At 39.7% G+C, this 21,623-nt stretch overlaps 1 protein-coding gene across 4 annotated transcripts in view; it reads left to right on the top strand.

Moving 5' to 3' along the window:
* LOC117511106 (poly [ADP-ribose] polymerase tankyrase-1-like) overlaps positions 1-21,623 on the top strand; it is a 53,510-nt gene that overhangs the window by 13,050 nt on the left and 18,837 nt on the right. For 2 of the 4 annotated variants that reach the window (XM_034171068.1, XM_034171069.1), the window contains exons 3-9: positions 3,108-3,203; positions 5,911-5,947; positions 8,038-8,113; positions 12,317-12,337; positions 18,900-18,994; positions 19,101-19,167; positions 21,081-21,267. In XM_034171068.1, coding sequence (XP_034026959.1) covers positions 3,108-3,203; positions 5,911-5,947; positions 8,038-8,113; positions 12,317-12,337; positions 18,900-18,994; positions 19,101-19,167; positions 21,081-21,267 — 579 coding nt within the window. The remainder of the gene's footprint in view (positions 1-3,107; positions 3,204-5,910; positions 5,948-8,037; positions 8,114-12,316; positions 12,338-18,899; positions 18,995-19,100; positions 19,168-21,080; positions 21,268-21,623) is intronic. The other 2 variants (XM_034171071.1, XM_034171070.1) reach the window with 1 other exon arrangement.

Genomic DNA, 21,623 nt, shown 5'->3' with positions numbered 1-21,623 from the left:
GTGTGGATATAATGAATTATTTTGCCATAAGCAACTGTTGAATTTGAAATGACAAAGTTGTGTAATTTCAAAAAGTACTTGAATGCAGCATTAGCAGCAGGAGCAGCTGCTGCATGCGCTTATTATTTTGTATTAAATATAACAATATGAGTGTAGGAATGATAATCCAGTCCTTCTGTGCATGTGGCAACGGGTAGATGAATCAAAATGATTATATAAAGAGCTGTTCTGGAAGACAGAATTCACGTTGTGGATCAGTGATCAGCTGGTGGAAATAACCGCACGAGTCAATGCGTGCGTTCACACGCACTGATTAATTTACTGCTCTGATATAGTCAATCATCTTTACACTTATATTTATTCTCCCTTTTGACAGTTTTCTGTTATAAATCAATATATATGGCTTAGAACATAATACTGTGATACAGCAGTGACCACGGCACACTTTTTTTTTTTTTTTTTTTTTTTTTTTTTAATTGGAGCCAGACGGAGCGCGTAGCGTGTCGACAGACAGTGAGGATTCTGATGATGGAGATAATCCCTCTTTTGTTCTAGACGAGGAACCAAAGCAGGTGGTCCCACCAATGTGCGCACAGATCTCCACAGCTTCTGTTTGGAGTTTCTCCAGGACTCAGGCGCTAAGAGCTCCGTCCCAGCGCTGAGTCCTGGAACGCAGAGATGCAGACACACACTGCTCCAGCTGTGGTTCCAGGCGTGTTTCGTTAAAGCGTCGAGATCGTGAGCTTCGGTTTTGTTAAGTTCCTCTTTTGTCCCTTTTGCGCTCTTGCTTCGCAGGCTGTTCGGTGATAAAGCTCTTTCGTCCACCTTTTCTCAACGAATTGTGACTTTTCTTACTTTTTCCCTTCGTTCAGGAATTGTCGTGTGCCGTGTTACTGGGCCATAAGAAAATGCTCAGATGAGGTGATGAGATGACTTGTTTCTCAGCGCCTTCTCTGTACTTTTCTCCTGGGTGGGCAGTATATGGACACGATATCATACAAACTCATGTAAACTTTTACATAAATGCAGTGTTTCATGGTAAAATGCTTTGAAATCATGAACACCTGCTTAAATTTAAAGCCAGAGAATCCTGATAATGTTGATTTACATGATGGACTCTCGTTCACGGAAAATGATCACATGGAAGTTTTCAACCTATCAACGAGCACATAGTAGTCCACTTTGGTTCTCAATCATGGTAAGAGAAATTTCAGTTTATAATTTTGTACCAGTGACAATGACAGTGTTGGACAGTCATACAATGTGTATGTAGAGAAAATTACTTCATTACACTGAAAGTGGCAATTGACAGTGTCTGTGTTACCTGGAATGAGGAAACAATCATCATGTAATATTGTTTTTTAATATTTGAGTCTTCCATAAATTAATACAGATAATACCATACTAAAAGTTTAGTAATTACATTTCAGAATGCTCCTATCCCAACAAAGGAGCCTGTGTCCCTCCTCAGATTCACTCACTTTGCTTTTGTTTTGGGATTTTTTTTTTTTTTTTTTTTTTTTTTTTTTTTTTTTAACTTATGCATTACTGATGCATGATGCTGAAAAGAAAAAAGGCCTATTAATGACCTGGATTCTGGACATTGATGTCTCATCTTCATAAACCTGTGCGCTGAAAATGTTAGTGTTGGTTATGTGTCTTTCGAAGTTACTTCAATTATGAGAACAGGGTACATGTGTTTTAGTGTTGACTAATACATACATGGTAAGCCTTTCTTTATGCTTGGTTATGTATGTGAAGTAATTTGCAGTGTTAAAATTCTTGTACTCATTTTGGCTACACATCCTTGTGTATATTTAATTTGACTGCACCCACCACTAGATTCTGTGTAAGAATGTAGTCCTCAACTGTCTGGGTCTTGCAGAGCTATCCTAAGCATTTTCTGATTCATGTTGCTGTTACATTTCTTTCTGAAAGACTTGTGCCTTCATTCTAAATGGTTTTGAGAAATTTGAGGAAAACCGTCCCCTAATAGTGACCATGCACAGGTCTGCAGTTGGCATTTCAATGGGGTGTGTTTGCATAACGTCGCACTGTTGGAAAACGTTGGGTCAGTACCCTCATTATTTTAATGGAACTACATTAAAAACCCACATGAGGGCCTCTGAAACATTTTTTTTTTCCACTTGATACATTTTATGTATCAAGCTCATCTCAAAGTCCTCAGTTTTCTTTTTGAGCATAGGTCAATTCCAATTGTGACCACCAGAGGGCCGAGCCAATGAAAATTGTTTATGCATTAACATTGTAATTTATACCTCTCAAAGACCTTGCATAAGTTTGTTGTTTGGCTTGGAGGCACAGCTTGGGGCCCCTTTACACATAGTACGAATATAGTCGAATTGCACATGAAGCAGGAATCGTATGCAGTACGTGTAAAATCGTAGCTGCCTCTAACGCCTTGTACACCTGTTGATACAACTATTTGCGCATACTAGCGGCTGAAAGACAGAGTGTGCCTTGTGAGAGCCTATTCGATCCCTCTCGTGGCAGGTGTCGGCCAAATTCTAGGTGACACGCATGAACATCTACACCATTCGCTTGGCACTTAGAAAATGTGTAGCTATTCATGCTGTTAGCACAAAAACAGTCAGCAGACGATCACTGTCGAGCTGGATGTGAACTATGTCTGTGTCCCCATGACTGTGGCTTTGCAAACAGCAACATACATGTGGTCTGCATGTGTATCACAACCCCCCACCCCCATGTGGCATACATGGGGTTCGCACTCTACCCCCACCCGCTCTCCCAACACGTGGCATGCGGGGGGGCACACTTGCATAAAATGCTGATTATATATGCTGCACAGACATGATCACATGGGGGGGCCAGACAGGCTCCCCATTTATTTTTAAATAATGCTGTTTTGCAGGCAGCTGTTGACCAGGAACTGTGCTACCCTTCCATGTAAAAATCGAAGTGTACACACTACATTCATGCACAAAGCCTAATAGTTAACTTGGTTTCGAAAAACCTGTCTGTCTTGAGTAAATTACTCCTAGAAGATGTAATGCATAAAAGTTTTTTTTTTTTTCTTTTTTAACTACAATAACAGCTGATATTTTCTTCGTCATTCTTTCACTCAGTGTTACTGCAGCACGGGGCTGATCCTAACATCCGCAACACTGATGGAAAATCTGCTCTGGACCTTGCTGATCCTTCAGCCAAGGCTGTTCTTACTGGTGAGCCTTCCTCTGTCTCTTTCACAGACATTCCACTGCTACAGATATAAATGCAAAAAAAAAAAAAAAAAACCATCTGCCTGATATTTCCCCGTACAGACCTCTCGCTCGGTTAATAATCCTTTAGTATTTTCCACAGTATAAGTCACAGGCTTTTTTTACTTTTAACTAGTTTGAGCGGTCCTGCAACTTATAAATTACTGCAAATCATATACTGAAAAATCATGCATGTGTCATTCCCTGCTGACGAAAGACCCAAAGGGGGATTATGTCGTGGCGATTTCAGTCTGTCTGTCACTCACTCATTCCCTTCCTCCCTCACTCAAAGGGTATAAGCATGCTGAAATCAACTCCTCCAACATTTTTAGGAGGAATTTCGTGGAACAAGTCCTTGTTGTAGGTTAGTAAAACATGTTAAGATATTGTTCTACTTAAGACGCATCATAGAAAATTCCTTTTCATTTATATGAAATCAAATGTCTGAATCAACAGGTTAACTTTGAACAGTAACAGTTGTTCTAGCCTGTGATTCATTAGTAAGAAATTTCTCTTGGTTTATAAAATAAATTATTTACTAAAATTAACTCATTTTACAGTTTTTAGAAGAAGTGCAAATAGCTGATGCCTGTTGACAAAACTAATGTTATTAAGGATGTGAATCGTACAACTCACGATTCAATTCGATTCCGATTCTTGGGGTGATGATTCGATTCAGAATCGATTTTCGATTCAAACAGCTCTGAGAAATAGTTATATTACTTAAAAAATGTTTATGTTTAAGAAAATGCAGCTTTACAAGGTTAATCAAGTGATTCTAGATGTAAATTTACTTATCTGCTTTGCTCGTTCAGAGTTGGCTGGCAGTTTAGCGAAGCGCTGGTCAGTCGTCAGCAGATACCGCTGCTCCACTCCTTTTAGCTCCGGGTCATAGCGTAGCATGTGGGCTTGCGGAGTTGAAGTGTTTCCGAAGTACTTGACTTTCATTTTGCAGATTTTGCACACTGCATAAGTCATGTCAGGCTCCTTCTTACGCAGCAAATAATAAAATCAAAAATGCGTTCAAACATTTGGCTTCAGCAAAGACGGTGCTGGCTGAATTAGCTCTTCGTCTGCCATGCTAAGCTACAGCTCACGAATGTTTGAAGCACGCTGGACCCTCCCCTTGCGGGGACGCTGTAGTACGGAAGCCGTTGCCTGACAAACAGTACACGCAGTGAGTAAGTAAGAAAATGTTTAAAAAAAATGCTTTTTAAAAATCGATTCTTGGACATTTTGGATCGATTCAGAATCGTAATAAATAAGAATCGCGATTTGGACATGAATCGATTTTTTTTTTTTTTTTTTTTTTTTTTTTTTTTTCTTTCCTGGCACCCCTAAATGTTATCAAATACCTTGAAATGTTATCAGAACGTACCAAAGCAGCATTTGCCAGCGGGGTATTGTTTTCTCAGAGCACTCGTTGTTACAACAGTCTATAGAGTGCTTCTCCAGGAACCAAAACACTGAACAGAATAATTCCAATCATAAAATTACACTAAAACAATGCACCGAAATCACAAATTAACCCTTTAAAGATATAGATAAACTTTATTGATCTCACACAGGAGAAATTCACATGTTACGTCAGCTCTTAAAAAAACACACAAGGTGGGTACAAGTAGATGGTCAACTCAACCGTTTGGTAGAGCATACAGATTTCTACTACATTTTATTAGAGCTGATTTAAAAAAAAAAAAAATTTCTTGTTTTTCCAGTGCTGTGTAGGCTGGCAGTCTAGTTCCATATGACGATTTCTGTCCATATTGCATCATGTAACATCCAGTATGTTGTCCAGTGCACGTTTGTCTATCTTCCTTATTTTTGGAATTTAAGAATCCCTATGTTAAGAAACAGCACAAGCTGTGGTGTGCACATGTGCTGTGATGAGTTCTTGTCAATTTTTAAATTTGCCCCAGAGAAATTCTGTGAATTCCACATACAGGAAAAAAAAGCTGTGACTTATACTCTGGAAAATAAGATGGTTTTAGCATAGCCTAATTTATCTGGAGTTGGCTGCAAGGCTAATCATGTCAGTAATATTGACAAGCCCCCCCAAAAAATGGTACCTGGCTTCATTACAAGGAAAAGAACAAGGGAATCGGGAAGTTATGTTGTCTTATTTAAATGCAATGCAAATATATTTTTACCTTTGGCTTGTGTTGCATCAATGATCACATGCTGCACAATCGTCACTCAGTTTGCAAAAAATGCTGTGCTTCTATCCATTTTTCTGTGCAGCTCTGTATATGACTTAATGTGAGGCTGCTTTTTTTTTTTTATCTTCCCAGAACAGTGACATTGTTATATTTTGCTGTTGCATATTGCAGTTAATCATTCTCATGTTCTGTCCTCAGTCTCTGTTTTCTTTTGAGATGGTGGATGCCCGTGCTGTCATCCCGGACTTGGTCATTAAATATTTGCTTTTCCAAGTGGTTTTGTATAATTATTGCTGACTTGAAAAAAGGAATTAGCCTGGCCTTAGTTTTAGCTGCATTCTGTACAGGTACACTATTTGAAATCAATTGGTCAGGTTTTCACTGTTAGTCTGTCTCTGTAACAGCCAGATAAATACAAACCATTAGAATGAGTCATACAAAATCCATGAATCACAATTTATTGAAAGACAAGGGCATGCCAAGATCTGATTGGAAATTTCTTTTTCATTTAGGTGAATACAAGAAGGATGAACTCTTGGAAGCGGCAAGGTGGGTGGTTATCACTGCATTAAGCTTCACTTTCTGCTGAAAAAACTTAAGCCTGTTTACATCCTGAAAGTGGCACTTGTGTGACATCTAGTGGCAAGAAAAAATATCATCCATAGCACATTTAAGTAAATGGGTAGTCTAAATACAAGGGTTGTGGTCAATACAAATGAATTACTTTTACAGCCAGTTTTCTTTAGACAAGTCAGGAAAGTGTGTGTGTGTGGGGGGGGGGGGGTTTGTTTTGTTTTTTGGTCTTTTGCATTCTGAGAAACAGACATTTCTCGACAATGTGTGAAGTTTTGACTCACTGGGTGCAATGTTGAGAAATGTTGGTTTCTCAGAATGCAAAAGATGTAAAACCACACACTATTTTTTCTGGGTGAGGCTCAAAACTTCTCAGTTGCCCCTCTGGTCTTGGACCTTTACACCAATCATTAATGGTAAATGGACTGCATTTATATAGCGCTTTTCCATCTGCACCAGACACTCAAAGCACTTTACAATTATGCCTCACATTCACACAAACACACACACACACCGATGTTGAGGTGCTGCCATGCAAGGCACTCGATACACACCAGGAGCAATTTGTGGATTGAGGACCTTGCCTATGTACCCTTAGTGATTTTTCTGGTCAGGCTGAGGTTTGAACCAAGGATCCTCTGGTCTGAAGCCCAGTGCTTAACCACTAGACCATCACCTCCCCATTAAGAAATACATACAGTATGCTAAATCTGTCCAGAATAAGCAGTTCTCAAAAACTGAGTGACCTTGTAAGGAGGAGAATAGTGAAGGAAGTCCTCAAGACATCTGTGACCATTTCTGTTGCTGTGATTGGGGAATCATTGCATGACACAAGTTTTGTCTTTTGCATCAGAAGTTGTACACATTCATGGTATGGATGGTAGTATTTAGACCAGTGTACTCAATTTAACACAACCCCAGAGCGGTAAAAGTATAATAATTTCATTTTTGCACAGCTGAAATTTTTATTTTATTTATACAGTTTTCAAGAACAATAAGAACAGATAAACACTCACACACCCATTAGAAGAAAGGAAAAAAAAAAAAGTAAAGGGGGGGGCAACAGTGGGATTACATTATGGTCGGAAGCATGCGGTTTTATACATGAGTCTTATAGGTTAACCATTTCTTCCACCTTTGATTAAAAATTGGTACTTGCAGCCTTGAATGGTGAGTAATTCTTTCTATCTCATAAATTTCCTCCATAATCTCTTTCCATTGCGTCAATGTTAGTGATGTTTCTCAGCCAGTTCTTTGTAATGGTTTTCTTGCTTGCAATCACCATCACTTTGTAAAGGTAAATATCTTCTGCCCGTAAAACCTTCACAGGGGTTAAACCCAAGTACATACTCTGAAAGTCATTAGGAATCTTATAGCCAAGTATATCCTCCATTTCTTTAGCTATGGATTCCCAAAAAGGTCTGACAATAGGACATGTCCAAAATATATGAGAATGACTGGCACTCATACTACCACAAAGTCTCCAGCACTGTTGAGGAGATTTGAGCTGCTTACTTTTGATGTGTGGTGAGATAAAATATCTTATGTTTTTCCAGCCGAATTCTCTCCATTGTCTAGAGGTGGTTGTAGTATGCTGGAAAAGGCAGATAGAATGCCAATCATCCTCTGACAAATTGAGTTGTAATTCAGATTCCCACTTTTTTATATATATATTGAGTCAGTCCCATTGGAGTTTTGCAAACATTTGTACAATTTGGAAACAATTTTTGAAGGCAATGTTCTATATGCACCAGTTATCATCTCAATTAGTTCACTGCTTTTTTGTGAAAGATGAGGCTTAATTTCAGAGTTATAAAAATGTCTTAATTGAAAGTATCTAAACAGGTCAGTGCATCTAGGGCAAATTCCCTTTTAATTGTGCAAAAGGTTTAAAAACTCTTCCTTTGTTTAGTGTGGTCACGGCTGTGATTCCCCTGTCAATCCACCTTTTAAATGTACAATCCAGTTGGCCACTTCTGAAGTTGGGAGAAAGAGAAGGCCATGTCAATAATTTACAGTCTCCTTCTAATTTGAATTGAAATCGTTTTTAATTCCTTCATTTACAGAAGTGGAAATGAAGAAAAGCTCATGGCACTGCTAACTCCATTAAATGTGAACTGTCATGCCAGTGATGGCAGAAAGGTAAGATATCGTGCACTGTAGAGCTCTCATAACACATTAGGTACTATGAGTGATGCATTGTTACAAGTTCTTGGTATTGCCAAAAAAAAAACAAAGATTTTAACATAATAGTAATTCATTGCTTAAAAAGGGGTGCAATAGCATTTGAATGTGGCTGGATTAGAGCAGGGTCGACATGAATAGGATGTATGCCATTTGTTATGGGGCTTGATGTCTGCTTTATCATGGACAAACCACTGTGCTAAATACATAATATAATAGATAACAGTAATGCCTGCACAACTGTCATTCATCCCACCCTTGAAATCAGTTTGCTTCTGCTGTGGGTTGGTTTCTCTTTTAATATTCACATTTTGTGGCACTTCAGGGTTTTTTTTTTTTTTCTTTTTACATAAACTTTCCCTGTTTTTAATGTCGTCAGTGGTGGTTTGTAGGATCAAAACTAAAATACTTTTCCAGTATTTATTCATTTGGAGTACACATAGCAGAAATCTAAGACCAGGCATGAATTCACATGATCTAAAGGAGCTTATTATGCATTGGTTGACTCCACATCAGTTGGTCCAAATTCTGTAGAATAATAATATTTTGGGATTAGTTTTGCTTTTTTCTTCCTCTTAATATCCAAGTGAAATAAATGTTTACACTTTGCAGTTTAAAAACAATTGGTATTTAGCAGTGCTATTTCAGGCGTAGGAATGTTTTTGCATTTTTATCCCTTCGTGCTTGACATTCTCTAACTCCCACTCTTTTTTTTTTTTTTTTTTTGGTTTGTTTTTGCAGTTACGCTTTGTCCATCTTTAATTACTCATTATATGATTAAAGATTTTCTGTTCCTTTTTTAAAATCACAAAATATTTCTGAATTCATAAGCGTAATCTGCTTTATCCATTGTTTCTAACAGTTTGTCAACACTGACTTTATTTTATGGATTCCGAACTGTATTTCTTCACCTTTCTTAGTCCTTCATAATTGCCCAAGTCCAAATGGCGGGGGGGGGGGGGGGGGGCAAAGCACACAATCGGAGTTGTACTCCCAGTGGAATTGTTCCTGTTCTTAAAAATTGTTACCAAGGAATACTTGGTACCATCTCTTCATCCCAGTGCTTTGTTTCAAACAAACAAACCTAATAATGTGTACACTAATAAGAACACCCTCATCAAGAAAAATATAGTTTGACCAATCTGCAATCACCTAAGGTTTTTTTAGTTTCTATTTTGATAGATTTTGTGTGACAACTCAGCTGGCTATAGGTGGAGACGGCAAAAACAAACTTTTGCTGTGAGGGTGACAAGTTTTACTTCATCTGATCGGTTGCCTGGAAATTAGCTATGCTGATGACAGTATCGTTTCAAAAAGTTTAGAGAGTTTTTCAAAAAGTTTAGAGATTTTTAACTTAAAAGTGCACTGAATGGCTGCACAAAAACGGCAAAGGTGATTGGGGTAAACTCAGCTCGGGGGGAATTATCCGTTTACCAGTTTAAAAAAATAAAAAAAACTCAGGACAGCATTATCACAGCTTAGGGCCCCTTCACACATAACACGAAAGATGCAGATAGTGGAAGAAAATCCACAAACCAAAAATGAAATGGGGAACCACGAAACATTCCACCTGCTGTCATGAGGGATGCACGGTTGCGCATGCGTGCACGATACACTGGCGGTGGTTTTTGTGCTTGCGTGCACGAACACAGTGCAAGCAGCTGGAACATATTCCACCACATTACGCCTCTGTTGTGGAGGAAAGAAAAAATAATAACCACACACCATATAAAAACACCACAATTTATTGAATCCCTCTCATCGAGCAGACAATACAAGTATGAACTGTCTGTTCCTCTGTAGATGACCCATGGTCACAGACGTACAGTCATGACATGACATGAATGAAGCAGTGCAGTGTTACCATGTCCGCATCTGCTGGCCCAGCGTGTTTAGCCTGGCCCCCGCCCGTGTGGCCCGACACGCATGTCCTGTGGCGCGCTCACGTGGTGATGTTTTGTTGTGAAATTGTGTATGTAGTTATTGTATTACTTATTTACATACCTGGCCTGGCTGTGGTCTCTCTGTTTTTAATGTGGCACATCGTGTGCCCTGAGCCATCTTTTGCACCTGTCAGTGTCTGGCCGGCTATCAGTTGGGAGGCACATCGCTGTGTGCGCTCAAATGTGGCTGGCCAGTCCCCATTTCTACATACGAGGTCTGTTAGAAAAGTAACGGACCTTTTTATTTTTTGCAAAAACTATATGGATTTGAATCGTGTGCTTGCATCAGCCAAGCTTGAACCTTCGTGCGCATGTGTGAGTTTTTTCACACCTGTCGGTTGCGTCATTCGCCTGTGGGCAGGCTTTGAGTGAGCACTGGTCCTCCCCCCTCGTCGGATTTTCATTGTCAGGAAAATGTCTGAACGATTGGAGCAGTGCTGCATCAAATTTTTTCAGAAACTGAGAGAGACAGCCAGGTGGAAACCATTCGGAAAATTCAGATGGGTTTCGGTGAAGATTCTATGGGCATCACAAGGATTAAGGACCATTACAACCGGATTAAAGACGGCCCACAGCGGCTGAGGGCGCTCCGAGCGGCCATCGACAGGCTGAAATGACCAGATCATTTCCAAAGTGAAGGCTGTGTTGATCCGGGACATCGTGTGACCCAGAGAAATTGCAGAAGAGGTGGGCATAGCCATTTTTAGGCACATTCCACTGTTAAAGGAGATTTTGTAATGAAAGACGTGCAGTGGAATTCGCGCGTCAGGACGAAGCTGCAATGGCGGAGAACAAAAGCAAGTCCGTGTTGGAAGTCTCACGGGACATATCTTCCACCATTCAGAAGATTCAGACGGCTTTCGGTGGCTTTTTAGTGGAGTGAGTATCCGAGAAATTGTGGAGAGCTGGGCATGTCAACATGTCCCGTGAGACTTCCAACACGGACTTGTTTTGTTCTCCGCCGTTGCGGCTTCGTCCTGACGCGCAAATTCCGCTGCACGTCTTTCATTACAAAATCTCCTTTAACAGTGGAATGTGTCTAAAAATGACTATGCCCACTTCTTCCGCAATTTCTCTGGGTCACACGACGTCCCGGATCAACACAGCCTTCACTTTGGAAATGATCTGGTCATTTCAGCCTGTCGATGGCCGCTCGGAGCGCGGCGCGCTCTCAGCCGCTGTGGGCCGTCTTTAATCCGGTCGTCTTTAAGCCGACACCTGCCGCGAGAGGGTTTGATGGGCTCTCACAGGGCACACTCTGTCTTTCGGCCGCTGGTGTGCGCAAATAGTTGTAGTGACAGGTGTACGAGGTGTTAGACGTGGCTCAGATTTTTCACGAATGGCATGCAATTCCTCCTTTGTGTGCTAGTCTGCTTCAGTCGTGTTATGTGTGAAGGGGCTCTTAACAGTGACAGGGTGGTATGAAGTGTTGCGTGACCCAATATTGTGATACACTGTTCCCAGGCAGCCACATGATAAGGCCTGTTGTATTTCTTTTGAATTTCCAAATTGCTCAAACAAAACGGGTGTTTCATTCTGTTTCTTCAAAGGATCTTGAGAGGTGGGTGGGTGTGGGGGTGTCAGGAGGAGTCCAGAGGCAGTTGGAATTCTGGAGGTGAAAACTGGAACTTTGAATGTTGGCACTATGGGACGGCTGATATGATAGATTCTAATAGATCAGCTAACAAAGAATGATGGAGGTAGCTTGCCTTTACTTTTTACTCGCTGTCAGTTGTCCATTTTTCATTATAGTACTGTCCACATTTACTCACTCAAAACCGTAACAATGCATCGGACTAAAAACTGGGCTTTTGGGCTGCTTTTTCTAACTTGAACATTTATGAAGCAACACTCCTTAATTTTTTTTTTGTATATTTTGTGAAGCATGTTGTCGGTCTGGTCAGGACAAAGAACAATATAATTCATTGTGGCCCCTCCTCATTGCTTTGTTAGGCTTCAACCGTTTCAGCACCGTTAACAAGTTTTGTCTTTTCAGTGAGCTGCACACATCCAAGGGGACGAGTCACACTTATGTCACTAGTTACCTACTCTGCTTTCACATGTGTGTTAAACCTCCGCAGTGATTCCTAGTGAAGGCTTGTGTTTCATTGTCTCCCGTTAGAAGGGAGAATAGAGTTGCTCTGAAAAAATGCTGCCATTTTTGTAATTTTTGTTTCGTTGTGTTTTCCGTGTGACACTGGCAACATTTGTCGATCAGTCAACATCCCAAAAAATGCTGGTAAGTTGACCTTGATAACGGCCACTTGATTGATGCACTGTTGTGATTTTTTTTTTTCCCCTCATTTCTTTCTGTTTAATTTTAATCCATTGTTTTATTTGACCAATAAGATGGCTGTCACTTGTTAATTGCACATCATGGACCTGGGTGTTCACGTCACTCATGTATGCTACCCTGATGCTCCTCTGTGTGTGTGTGTGTGTGTGTGTGTGTGTGTGTGTGTGTGTGTGTGTGTGTGTGTGTGTGTGTGTGTGTGTGTGTGTGTGTGTGTGTGTGTGTGTGTGTGTGTGTGTGTGTGTGTGTGTGTGTGTGTAAGAGAGAGAGAGAAGCATGAGTGACTGATTTGGGTTGGTGTCATGGTGACAACTCTTTGAGTTTGGAGAGGAGTTTAAAATGTCCACTGCCTGCTGTCTCTCAGCGTCTGTCCTCTGCACACTCACCCCCACATCATTCAACTTACAATCACTTAAATTTTTTTTTTCTTTCTTTTGGTGATCACTCATGCATGCCTCACGGCCTGCCCCTCTGCATTTTGCCAAAGAAATCCTGAATGTGTGTCTGTAGGATTTGTGCTCACATCACATTCCCTGTTTGATCAATTGATATGCTGAAATGAAAGAGGGAAAAAAAAAATGCATTTGGTAATGAATGTTTAATTGCTCATGCCATCACACTCGTCAGCTGTTTCCACTACATTGGCTTGACTTTCAGCAGTTGGCTTCACCGGTTCTGCAGTGATATGACTGCATGGGTTTTGAAATTAATTTCGTCCCTCCACTTTTAATTTTTAAGCTCGTTTCTTTCTAGAAAACTGGCACTGGAGTTGGATTTGCATCTTTGCCTAGACTGTGATTTTTATTTATTTATTTTAAATATGTCTATTGTTTGGTTGAAAAATTAAGCTAATTCTTTTCTCCAATCTTTTGAGGCAATGCACTCTCAACCACTTGGCCTGCTTTTTGTTGCTTCCTGCTTTACTGCGTGTGTTGGGGTTCGATAGCATTTATTAAAATCTAAATCTGGTATGAATGCTATGATTTAATCTGTGTTTGTTTGAATTATGGGAAAATCTTTATTCTAGCTCTAGTGTTCTACAATTATAAAGCCCAACTGAAATGCTGATGTGTTATTCAGTACTAGATTCTTTATATTAGCTTCTTGTTATGGACACACACATACACACACACACACACATATATATATATATATATATATATATATATATATATATATATATATATATATATAAAGTGTGTGTTATAATACCTGAAAAGGAGAAATGGCCCCTGCTTTTATATGTAATTAACAGAATTTTTTTTTTCCTCCCTCTTGCACAGTAGCAAAAGAACTTCTTTGCATTCACCCAGTCTCTTTCAATTACATTTAAAAATTATGATTTTTCTACAAATCTATGCACACTTTCACTGCTCTTAATGACAATGACACTAACATCCAGAAACTGGCGCAGCAAATAAATCACACACTCTGAATGACATCCTCTGTTGCTCAAGTGTGTTTTACTCTTTGGGATGGTGAAGGAACAAATACACTTTTTTTTGGTCTTTTTATTTATTTATTTATTTATTTATTTATTTATTTACTTACTAGAATAAAAAAAAAAACACGTGTGAAAACATCCACAAACCACAGGGTTAAAAACAATGGAAGTAACAAACAAAGGAAAAAGATGAACACCATAAGAGGCCAATGCAAAATATGACATCAGAGGTCATCATCATGGCTATCAAAATTTCAGCATATATATATATATATATATATATATATATACACACACAACCCTTGGCAATAATATATATACAACCCCTGGCAATAATTATGGAATCACCGGCCTCGGAGGATGTTCATTCAGTTGTTTAATTTTGTAGAAAAAAAGCAGATCACAGACATGACACAAAACTAAAGTCATTTCAAATGGCAACTTTATGTCTTTAAGAAACACTATAAGAAATCAGGAAAAAAAATTGTGACAGTCAGTAATGGTTACTTTTTTAGACCAAGCAGAGGGAAAAAAATATGGACTCACTCAATTCTGAGGAATAAATTATGGAATTACCCTGTAAATTTTCATCCCCAAAACTAACACCTGCATCAAATCAGATCTGCTCATTAGTCTGCATCTAAAAAGGAGTGATCACACCTTTGAGAGCTGTTGCACCAAGTGGACTGACATGAATCATGGCTCCAACACGAGATATGTCAATTGACACAAAGGAAAGGATTATCAAACTCTTAAAAGAGGGTAAATCATCACACAATGTTGCAAAAGATGTTGGTTGTTCACAGTCAGCTGTGTCTAAACTCTGGACCAAATACAAACAACATGGGAAGGTTGTTAAACGCAAACATACTGGTAGACCAAGGAAGACATGAAAGCGTCAAGACAGAAAACTTAAAGCAGTATGTCTCAAAAATCGAAAATGCACAACAAAACAAATGAGGAACGAATGGGAGGAAACTGGAGTCAGCGTCTGTGACCGAACTGTAAGAAACCGCCTAAAGGAAATGGGATTTACATATAGAAAAGCTAAACAAAAGCCATCATTAACACCTAAACAGAAAAAAACAAGGTTACAATGGGCTAAGGAAAAGCAATCTTGGACTGTGGATGACTGGATGAAAGTCATATTCAGTGATGAATCTCGAATCTGCATTGGGCAAGGTGATGATGCTGGAACTTTTGTTTGGTGCCGTTCCAATGAGATTTATAAAGATGACTGCCTGAAGAGAACATGTAAATTTCCACAGTCTTTGATGATATGGGGCTGCATGTCAGGTAAAGGCACTGGGGAGATGGCTGTCATTACATCATCAATAAATGCACAAGTTTACATTGATATTTTGGACACTTTTCTTATCCCATCAATTGAAAGGATGTTTGGGGATGATGAAATCATTTTTCAAGATGATAATGCATCTTGCCATAGAGCAAAAACTGTGAAAACATTCCTTGCAAAAAGACACGTAGGGTCAATGTCATGGCCTGCAAATAGTCCGGATCTTAATCCAATTGAAAATCTTTGGTGGAAGTTGAAGAAAATAGTCCATGACAAGGGTCCAACCTGCAAAGCTGATCTGGCAACAGCAATCAGAGAAAGTTGGAGCCAGATTGATGAAGAGTACTGTTTGTCACTCATTAAGTCCATGCCTCAGAGACTGCAAGCTGTTATAAAAGCCAGAGGTGGTGCAACAAAATACTAGTGATGTGTTGGAGCGTTCTTTTGTTTTTCATGATTCCATAATTTTTTCCTCAGAATTTAGTATTTTTTTTCCCTCTGCTTGGTCTAAAAAGTAACCGTTACTGACTGCCACAATTTTTTTTTTTTTCTGATTTCTTACAGTGTTTCTTAAAGCCAGAAAGTTGCCATTTGAAATGACTTTAGTTTTGTGTCATGTCTGTGATCTGCTTTTTTTCTACAAAATTAAACAACTGAATGAACATCCTCCTAGGCCGGTGATTCCATAATTTTTGCCAGGGGTTGTACAATGCTCCATTTTCTGGTTTACCGCAGTCCAGCATTAGGGGTCTTTAACTGGTTCAAAATGCTGCTGCCACACTCTTGACATGAAGCAGAAAGTTTGATCATATTACACCCATTTTGGCATCCCTTCACTGGCTTCCTGTCTCTGCGAGATTGGATTTTGTGTCATGTCTGATCTGCTTTTTTCTACAAAATTAAACACCTGAATGAACATTCTCCGAGGCCGGTGATTCCATAATTTTTGCCAGGGGTTGTATATATATGTATGTATGTGTATATGTATGTGTATATACGTATGTGTATATGTATATATGTGTATGTGTGTATGTGTATATGTATATATGTGTATATGTATATGTGTATGTGTGTATGTGTGTATGTGTATATGTATATATGTGTATGTGTGTATGTGTATATGTATATATGTGTATGTGTGTATGTGTATATGTATATATATGTGTATGTGTATATGTATATATATATATATGTGTATGTGTATATGTATATATATATATGTGTATGTGTATATGTATATATATATATGTGTATGTGTATATGTATATATATATATGTGTATGTATATATGTATATATGTATGTATATGTATATATGTGTATGTATATATATATATATATGTGTGTGTGTGTGTACGTGTAAGGATTAAACAACGAGAAGCCGTGCATTATACGGTTTGAATGCACGACACGGAGTCTAAAACACCACGACGCGAAGCGGAGTTGTTTAATCCGCTCATACCATGGTCCCACACAGTGAGCTAACACACAAATATTTATTTAAGTTAACAGAACTTGATAAAAATGTGTGAGTATTTGGGATTATTTTATACCAGTCTCAAGATATTTTGTCTCCGATGCGCTTATCGAGTCTGCGGGCTCACGCCGCAGCGGGCCACTCGCACCGCCCCCTCTCTGCTGTGTCGAGCTGCGGCCAACTCTAGAAACAGGTCCAGAAACTACGCTCACTGTTTTGATTCGGAGCCCGCAAGGATAGAAATGTTCTCTTCTTCTTTCCCGTCTTCAATCTTGTCCAATTCATCTGATGTTAAATCTTTGTGCCGTTGTTTTTGCTGTTCTTCTCGTTTGCTCTCCTCCTCTTTCCATTCCTCAAACGTTTTATTTTGGCCAAAAATATTAAAATTCACCTGGAAATCCATGTTTTATCGCGTTTCTGTCATTCACCTGTCAAAACACAGCTGATCTGTGCCAACTGATTTGCGCGTTGCTATGGTGACAACCAGAGCAGAGTGATTATAACAGTGACTTAACTCGCCGAACTACGTGTGCGTATACAGTGGTCCCTCATTTATCGCGGGAGTTACGTTCTAAAAATAGCCCGCAATAGGCGAAATCCGCGAAGTAGTCAGCGTTATTTTTTACAATTATAGATGTTTTAAGGCTGTAAAACCCCTCACTACACACTTTATACACTTTTCTCAAACAGGCATTAACATTTTCTTTTCTCTCATGTATAAACACTCTCAAAGTTCAAACCTTAGTAGAAAAATAAGACCAACCTGTTTTCAGGCCCAAACATATTTTTTTGAGAAATAAACATAGGACGTTTTCCTATAAATAATTATGATGGCATTTAGAACTAACGAATTTAATTTTAACGATCAACCTTCGAGGTTGGACACATAAGAAATTATTAATAGTGACTAACCAGTATTTCACAGTTCCTCTGATCACGCCTCTTCGTCCTGGTGCCGCGCCGCTGTTGCGCCTTCTTCCACTGAGTGACACCTCGGTGCAGGTGTCTTTTTCTGAGTGAAGAACAGAGTTATGGGTAGTTGATGGCGCTCTTTTTTTCTTCTGGGAGAGAAGATTCTTATAAACAGACACGCAGAACACAATGCGCGTACTCTCCCTTCGCGGTGCCGCAACCGGCCTGCTTGATGAGGATGCAGAACACAATGCGCTGTTAAAAAAAAAAAAAAAAAAGCATGCAAAATTGGACTAAAAAAAATCCGCGAAACTGTGAGGCCGCGAAAGGTGAACCGCGTTAAAGCGAGGGACCACTGCACACGAAAATAATGCACGCCAGTTAGATATGGAATTCTCAGTGTGTGTGTGTTTGTGTGTGTGTGTGTACACACATAATATTTGTGTGTGTAAAATTGGCTTGTGAATTAATGCCAACATACCAAATCAAGTTAGTGCACTGGGCTTCATTGTGGAAGGTTCCCAGTTCAAACCCCAGCCCTGCTACGTTTCTTCATGTAATGTGGAGTTGCGTCATAAGGACATCTGGTGTAAAAAATTGTACAAAATCAACATGCAGGTCCACCTCGGATCTGCTGTGGTGACCCTGAGTGAAAACAGGGTCACCACTACAGACTGCACCTGTAGAACTTGGTCGTCTGAAGAATTACTCCTCAGCTTTTCTCCACTAAAACAAAAACTGTGTTGGCATGTTCACAGTCATGTAAAATTAAATAAGTAAATTAAGATTCTCTCATTTCAGTTGGACTTTAGTAGACACTTAAAAAATAATTTTGCTATGGAAATTATCTTTTAAGTTCAGTCTTTTTAATGTTCTGGACATGTTTAAAAGAGAATGAGGGACATGGATCTGTAGAAATGTGCCGGTTTTTGGAATCAGCCCTAAAAACGGAGCTGCTATCGGAACCCAACTCTTAACTCCTGCCCATCCAATTAAAATGAAACTTTTGATCAGCTGCACTTGTGCATTCATTCTCTGAATCACTCCTTAAACGTGATTAAAGAAGATTATTTTTTTTCAGCTGACTTTGTCAAATGCGATATAATATAGTTGAACAATGAGGTTGATGGTTCTAAATGTACTTGTCACTACGGTCACACACACTATGAACAGGAAATGAATCTCTGGACTACATTTGCACACAGCTCCGTTGAGGTTGCAGCATCGTATTTGTCATTTATCTGCAATTCACCAAACAAATCCTGCTGTAGCACATTGCTTCTGGCGCTAATCAGCCGCTTGCTCTGTGGCCGTCGAAGGCAGTGCACCCTGACCTAGCCAGTCAACTGTGTGATGTAATGAGACATCCTCTCTTACAGTCAACACCTCTACACCTGGCTGCCGGCTACAATCGAGTGCGTATTGTGCAGCTGCTCCTCCAGCACGGAGCTGATGTTCACGCCAAGGATAAAGGGTGAGACTCTCTTCCAGAATGTAGCCACAGTGCAACATACATCCTGAACGCTAATGTCACACAGCTAGTAATTCACACCACTGACATGACTGTCTTATCCCTGCAGTGGTCTGGTTCCTCTTCATAATGCCTGTTCCTACGGTCACTTTGAGGTCACTGAGCTTCTGCTCAAAGTAAGAGTCCTTTCTTCTTTGGTCTCTGTTAAATCGCGGACAATATTGCTGTTAACATCCATCTCCTGGTGAGGGGGGCTACAGACAAAGAGGCTCCAAGTCATTGTTTATACAGTTAGTGTGTTTACATGGACCTTATTAATTTTTTTTTGAGCAGAACGTCTTGTATATAGTCCATGAGCCAGTCATGACTTTTGACCTAATCGGTGCCACTTAAGGGGGAAAAAAAAAAACGACACTTAGAATCCAGCCTCCGTGTACCATGACCTACACAAAAATGTATGACAGCCATCCCAGGGTGGTAGCTGTAGCCAGGTAGGGGTCAATGAAGAATTACACAGAGGTCAAACTTTAAAAATGCTCCAATCATGTTGAAAACTATATCACATTATTTGTCTAATCATAACAATTCCGAAAAGGTATAGTTTGGACTATCTATGATGGAATGTTGTGGGATAAAAACAGCAAAAATGTTTGTACAGGGGTCAAAAGTTAACGTTGCTCCAATTTCAGCAAGAAATGATGCAAATTATTGGTTGAAATAAAAGGATCAATAAATGGAATAGTTTTGACTGTGTTGAATGTTTTGTCTCCAAAGTAAAGGTCGAACAAGGTCAACATCCATTGAATTCTATAACATGTGACGTATGTTACCCTGTAACATAACTAAGCATGACAGATGGTGGAAACCATTCCTTTTTAGAACCTTATTAACGCAAACAATAATTTGCATATTTTTTACTGACATTGGAACAACTTTAATATTTGACCCCTGTACAAACTGAAATTGACCTTTGTCATCATTTTTGCTGTTTTGACCCCATAACTCCAGAACATTCTGTCATAGATAGTCCAAACTTTACCTTTTTGGAATCATTATGATCAGACAAGTAATGTGATATAGTTTAACATGATTGGAGCATTTTTAAAGTTTCACCTCTGTGTAATTCTTCATTGATCCCTACCTGCTACCACCCTGGGATGGCTGTCATACATTTTTGTGTAGGCCATGATACACTGAGGCTGGATTCTAAGTGTCGGGTTCCCCCCCCACTTAAGTGGTACCGAAAACCTGCTTGGCCCATGGACTAATAGACTCTCCAATCAGAATGAAATGGGTGGAAATCTGAAGGGCTTGAGTTGGTGCTTCAGACTTTTCATAGTCTTTTAGATTTGAAAAGATTAGCCACAATAATGCCTGATGATGAGATTCTTCTCCAAAGATGGACCCTTCTGCACATGCTCATCACTTGTGTAATAACATAAGATCAAGGACATACTCTGAGGACTTTTCAAACAGTCAAATGTGCCAAAGGTTCTCTTGAGATTTTCTTTTAAAGGGGCGAGGGAGGAGCAATTCCCTTCGCCCAAATGTTCCCAAGTAAATGAGTTACAATCACATCAGGGTAAATGGACTACATTTATATAGTGCTTTTCCATCTGCATCATACGCTGAAAGAGCTTTACAATAATGCCTCACATTCACCCCGATGTCAGGGTGCTGCTATACAAGGCGCTCACTACACACCTGAGAGCAACTAGGGGATTAAGGACCTTGCCCAAGGTTTTCCAGTCAGGCTGGGATTTGAACTGAGGATCCTCTGGTCTCAGGCCCAACGCTTGAGGCCAGAGGCTAATGTGCTTGAACTACCAGCTGATGTGGCAGGAAACAACGAGAAGTAAAAAGCACACAATGCTGTGGTGTGATTCTGCTCAAGTTCCCACCCAGTAAAGAAATTAGCCAAGAAAAATATGTATCAGAAATTTCAACATACTGCATATCATGACATATTTTTTTCTAAAATGTGACATTGACTATGAAGGCACTTGCACAGGTGCCTTTGCCTCGAGGTTTGTTCTTGAATCATTTTTACTTCTCTTATGCTTTGATGTGCTGTTGTGTGTAAATGCAGCATGGAGCGTGTGTGAATGCCATGGACCTGTGGCAGTTCACACCTCTGCATGAGGCAGCATCCAAGAACCGAGTGGAAGTTTGTTCTCTGCTCCTGAGCCATGGCGCTGACCCCACCCTGCTCAACTGTCACAGCAAGAGTGCTGTGGACATGGCCCCCACTCCAGAGCTTAAAGAGAGACTGACCTGTGAGTTATCACTCTCTCTCACTCACTCACTCACTCCCGGACACACAGACAGTTTGGAAGAGCAATGCCTCGTCTGTCAGTCCCAGAGGCCAGACGAGGTTATGTTGTGAACAACACATAAAAGAAAACCGACCAAATCGAGCCTCAAGTGTCCTATCGAATGGCTTCTTAAGAAAATCCTTTTCTGTCCCACTCCACCATGAAGCTGGATAACATAACAAAACCTGATATATGCTTATATTGACTTTGTCCAGTTACTCGTGTGATCTGAAAATAGAGGAACTATGTATTTTAAAAATGGCTGGAATTCCTAATATGATACTTTTGTTCCTTTTGTTAAAGCTGAAAGTCAACAC

This window comes from Thalassophryne amazonica, chromosome 5 (assembly GCF_902500255.1).
Source record: "Thalassophryne amazonica chromosome 5, fThaAma1.1, whole genome shotgun sequence".
In the NCBI taxonomy this organism is placed as follows: domain Eukaryota; kingdom Metazoa; phylum Chordata; class Actinopteri; order Batrachoidiformes; family Batrachoididae; genus Thalassophryne; species Thalassophryne amazonica.
This window is presented reverse-complemented; position numbering and strand designations above follow the sequence as displayed.